Source organism: Poecilia reticulata, linkage group LG21 (genome assembly GCF_000633615.1).
Source record: "Poecilia reticulata strain Guanapo linkage group LG21, Guppy_female_1.0+MT, whole genome shotgun sequence".
Lineage (NCBI taxonomy): Eukaryota > Metazoa > Chordata > Actinopteri > Cyprinodontiformes > Poeciliidae > Poecilia > Poecilia reticulata.
The window spans coordinates 5,226,214-5,231,284 of NC_024351.1; the positions used below are offsets into that span (position 1 = coordinate 5,226,214).

At 35.0% G+C, this 5,071-nt stretch overlaps 1 protein-coding gene across 1 annotated transcript in view; it reads left to right on the plus strand.

Moving 5' to 3' along the window:
• LOC103457306 (probable serine/threonine-protein kinase kinX) overlaps nt 1-5,071 on the plus strand; it is a 24,916-nt gene that overhangs the window by 3,831 nt on the left and 16,014 nt on the right. Inside the window, exons 2-4 of the mRNA XM_017302115.1 lie at nt 1,704-1,916; nt 3,946-4,071; nt 4,233-4,321. Of these exons, the coding sequence (XP_017157604.1) occupies nt 1,704-1,916; nt 3,946-4,071; nt 4,233-4,321 (428 nt within the window). The remainder of the gene's footprint in view (nt 1-1,703; nt 1,917-3,945; nt 4,072-4,232; nt 4,322-5,071) is intronic.

The following is a 5,071-nucleotide window of genomic DNA, read 5'->3' on the forward strand; positions in this document are numbered from 1 at the left end:
ACACTTCAAAACTTACTTACTCATCTTCCATCTCACACATACGGAGTTAAATAACATCCCAGCATCATGTTTAATATGACCCTGGTCCATCCTTTGCAGTAATAGTTTTAACTCTTCTAGAAAATCTCTCACCAAGCTCTAGCAGTACATTCACAGGAATTTCTGATCATTCTTCCAGAAGCACATTTGTGAGGTCAGACACTGATGCTGGACAGGAAGGTAAAAAAAATGAGATTATCTCCCATTAGACACATCCAGACATTTTTATATATTATTGCATGTGATTTTACATTTTTGTGTTATATGTGTGCTGTCATGTCTTAATTATTATGTCTTTATGTATTATTCATGGTCCAGTGTTGATGTTTGAAGCAGGATTGTACAGCTGAGAGTCAGAGCACGTAATGTCTTTTATTAGCTCCACATTTTCATTATAAAACACATCTTACCTTCTATGTTTAGTGTTTTCTAGAACCAGTTTTCTTATTTATATTTTTGGATGTGTTTGTATCGCTGTCATTACAAAATAAAGACTGATGATTGATTGATTTATTAATTGTGGGAGGATAACTACCTGCCATCCTCCCACAAAACACTGGCCTCACATGCTGTAGCTGGTATCAAGACTGGATCTGTGGGACTGGGAGCGGAGGGTGGATTGTGGTTTGTGTTCAGAGCTGCTAAGCTTTCTTGGTCAGCAGTAATGAAGAAGCTTGCAGCCGCCGCCAGCAGTGAGCTGAGGAGGGTCAACAGGTGGTTTCAGCTCGTCTGACAGACACACAGCAGCGTAAACGACTGACCGCCATGAAGCCATGGTTCATTTTCAGGAGCGAAAATGCAAATGAAGGATGTCTAACTGGTGAAAACACAGGGAAACCACAACTGCCCAATCCTTAGTCCTCTAACTTTTTCCCTAATTAGATAAAACAAAACCCAAAAAACCCCCAAAGAAAACCAAAACTAAACAAAAAATTACAGTAGAAGAAAATGTGAATTGAAGTAAAGCACAATGTAAAATACTGAAAAAACAGGTTTACAAGAAAAAAACCCCATTGCATCTAAGAGTTCATTTTATGACAGAGTATACAATCACTGCTAAGAAAATAAAAATAGTAAATTTCAAAGAATAAAGCCATAATATTATGAAAATAGAGTTATTACAGAAAAACATTCTGAATATAATGATTTCATTCTGGTGATATTGTCTTTATTATTGAAATATTATCACTTCCTTCTCATAATTTATTATGATTTTAGTCTTGTATTATTTTTTGACTTTATTCTCAGTATTATTTTTTATTTTCTTAGTATGACCCTAATAATTTGTTGTAAATCTTTCAACAATAGTTTGGATTTTAAAAAACAGTCAAACATATAACAATCGCAAAATCTGTCATGATGTGGAAATACAGAGAGACATGAAAAACCAGAGTTTTTAATGTGAATAAATAAAATAACTTATATGGAATAACTGTGGGTGGACACAGATGAGGAGCAAAGATGAGGAAACTGACAGGAAAACAAGGAAAGATGGAGAAACCATGGAGAACGATGCAGACGTTTGTTACACCAGGGATCAGAATAAGAGAATAAAATCACTCCTAGATTTTTTTCAATGCTTTTATTCTCATGTGATCAAGCAGTTATTTTTGATTTTATGTTCTTTATTTTTTGATTTAACCATGTTTTGTTTTTTTCTTTAGCTCGATCGTCAGTGACAACCACCATGGTCATCGACGGGAAGGCCGGGGACGCCGGCTCGACGACTCTCCGGTCGTCGAAGAAAACGTTTACGGATGACTTCTACTCCACGTTCAGCTCCCCTCTGGCCTGGATCCTGGTTCTGGCACTAATCATCACCTGGACATGCGTGTTCATTATTATGTTTGATGTGGCCGACTACAAGACCATTGCAGGTAAAAGAAGAATGGTAAATATTTGGTCAATTATGATGTTGAACTTATTGAATATTTCTTGTTATTTGGTGCTCTGTGGTTTATGATTTTAGAGATTCACTTATTTTTGTTTCCCGTTTGACTTCACCTTTGTGTAGAAACTGTTGTAAACTGTTGTTTTGCACTTCAGGTTAGATTAAAGCAATTTTAAAAACTGGATAAAACCACTTTACAATTATTACATTTACGAATATATTAGTTATAAGCACTTAAGTTTGGAATTATGTGAAAATGTATTTTATTTGGGTATAAAGGAAGAAATAAATATTTTCTTTTAGTCTTTATTGTATGTTTTATAAAGTATCCTTAATTTTTGCTAACTTCAGGAAAAATTCACCTGGAAAATTTTCCTCAATTTGATCATATTAAGTAATTAGGTTGTGTAGTCTCTCAGCATTGTTTATTATAATTGAATAAATAATATTATTCAAATAACATTATTTGAAAATAACCATATTATAACATATTCTAACTCTACCACTGAAAATCATCTCTAACAGAAAGACTCACAAGAAACTGATTTTGGTTAGTTATTCCATTTATTTTTAATTTATACTGACAGCGTGACACAAATTAATGTACACATCAATAATATTGTTTGTAAAAGGTATAATAATCAGTTTTATTATAGAAAACGATTGAATGCATGTGAAACCTTACCATCATGTTTTTTCTTTCCTTTCTCACTAAAAGTTTTTACTCATCTTCACTGTTTCTCATCCAACCAGATCGGCCTCCTGCTGGGATCAGGAAGGTTTTAAAGAGTTCAGGGCGCAGAGGCAAGACTTCTCACCTGCAGCTAACTTAGCAGATCCTTAATGCTTCTTCTAAAACTACTAATGGCTTCATATAACAGAAAAACATAGCTGCTCACAGATTAGTCTCTGTTTTTAAAAGAAGATGCATTTACAAGCAGCTTCTGGTGCGTTAGCCGCTTTCTGGATGGTTAGCTTCAGTGGGAGAAATGGATGTTTGATTCTGTCCTGATTTTGTGCATTTGCTCACATACAAAGAAATGAACAGTCTCTAGTTATTGTGTTAGTGAGTTTTAATTTAGAGACGGAATAAAACCACTCCAAAAGAAGGAAGCGGACTAGAGCGCAAGGCATTATGGGTAAATACAGCCATATCAAACGCCAGCTAGAGCCTAAAGCTAAGCTAGCGTGAGAAATGGCTTGTTGAAAGAAATCCTACAACCGCTAAAATCTGACGCCAGTCCACTTTTATTTTCATTTTGTGAATCAGGCAGTTCCTCAGTGTCTTCTTTAGAGGTTTTCGTGGTTCAGTGGTTCTTGGTGCAGCGCCACCACAGGTGAGGAGGGGAACAGATTTTTCAACTATAATAATAGCATAGTAATTATTGACTGTTCATTAGTTTGTAAGTTTGCAAAACAACTGAATGATAATTTGTACAGTCATGATTATTTTTAAATGTTCTGTAGAGGGAGGAGTACATTGACTGCATTGTTTTCTGATGTTTGTAGTTTATTTCCTGAACGTTTGTTTTTCAAACATTCACAAAACCCATCAATGAAGTTTGATCTGAAAAAAGAAACTATGGGTTTTTGAAATAATTGAACTACAAATGAGCTTGATTCCAATTAGTTGCATTAATTATTGATTTCTGATTAGGCTAATCGAGCTCCTCTGAAATCCCTGTTATATATGAAGCAGTTTCCGGCTGAAGCTGATGGCTGAGGATCTGAAGGATTTCTGAAATGCTTCTTTATGCAGCATTATGGTGGAATGTAGGAGGTTAAACTGGAAGATGGGTTTCCTATAACTTCCTGTGACATTTTAGGATCAATTTCTTAAAAGTTCTTGCTGCCCCACTTCCAGTTTAACCCCTCAAAGTGGAACTATGTCCGTCTTGAAGAAAATATGTACAGAAACTCTTATTGTTTGAAATTATTCAGTTTAGTTTAAATACTGATGAATATAAACTGAAATCTTTGTGTTCTTTGCCTTGATGACCTCTGTGCTCCACCAGGGGGCCTCAGTAAGTTCGGCTCAGATCCTGTGAAGGTGGTGAACGATGCCGTGGACGAATCAACAAACATTATTAGCGCCGTGTTCAGTTTCGCTGCGAACCTCATCGCTCCAGACGAAGAAGAAGGTACACTGAGTTCTTCAATACGCACATTACACATCACATTTTAATAAAAAATAGGAATCATATTTTATATTATTCAAGCATGTTTCAAAGAGGGATTATAGATTTATTTTTTGATCAAATTTTGAGCGCATTCATGTACATGTTTTTATCTTCCTCTGCAGGAACGCTGTATGCAGTGAGGAAAAAAGGTTTGTGCTACAGCAGCTTCATCCAGTCATTCATGCTTTCTCAATCGTTAATTTTTTGTGCAGCACAAACAAATGGAAAATCTACTTTAATTCAATATTTTTAAACTGCTTGAGTAAGAACTTCCTAAGAGGAGCAGGGAATTAGAAGTAGATTTGGACTTTAAAAGAATTGTTATGCAATCACAATATCAATATATGTTTTTGTAAAGTTTTATTGAAAAATGGAATGTGGCAAATTATAAATGGAAAACATTTTGATGGCAGATTTCTGCACGTTTTCATCGATTTATAATTTATTTTTGGTGATGGACTCGACGTCTTTTTGTTTGGAAGGCCTCCCTGCCATCACCCTAATCTAATCTTTAGCTTCTAGGAAGATGTGGTATCAGATTCAAGTCAGTTTCAGAAGAAAAGTGGTAAAATTAAGATTAAAATTGGGGTTCGCTTCTTGAAAGTAAAATCTAAGTACATAGAAGTACAGGAAAACATTCACATCTGGGATCCAATAATTTCAGTTTCTGCTCGACAAAAATACAGGGAAACAACTTGTAGATTAAATAATTTATAATTTAAAATGTTAATAAAACAATTACAACATGACAGCAGATGGATGAGTTTTTGACTGTTGTGTTTATATAATTTGATTTATAGCAGGTATAAAGTTTGGAGACACTGTATCAGGTTAAATTGAGGCTGCGAACCTCTGATTTTACACACATAATAGTTTTTACATCTAAGCTTCTTTTATTTATGAACCATCTCAAAGAGTAAAGATGGTTGGATGAGGAGGAGGAGGAGGAGGAGGAGGAGGA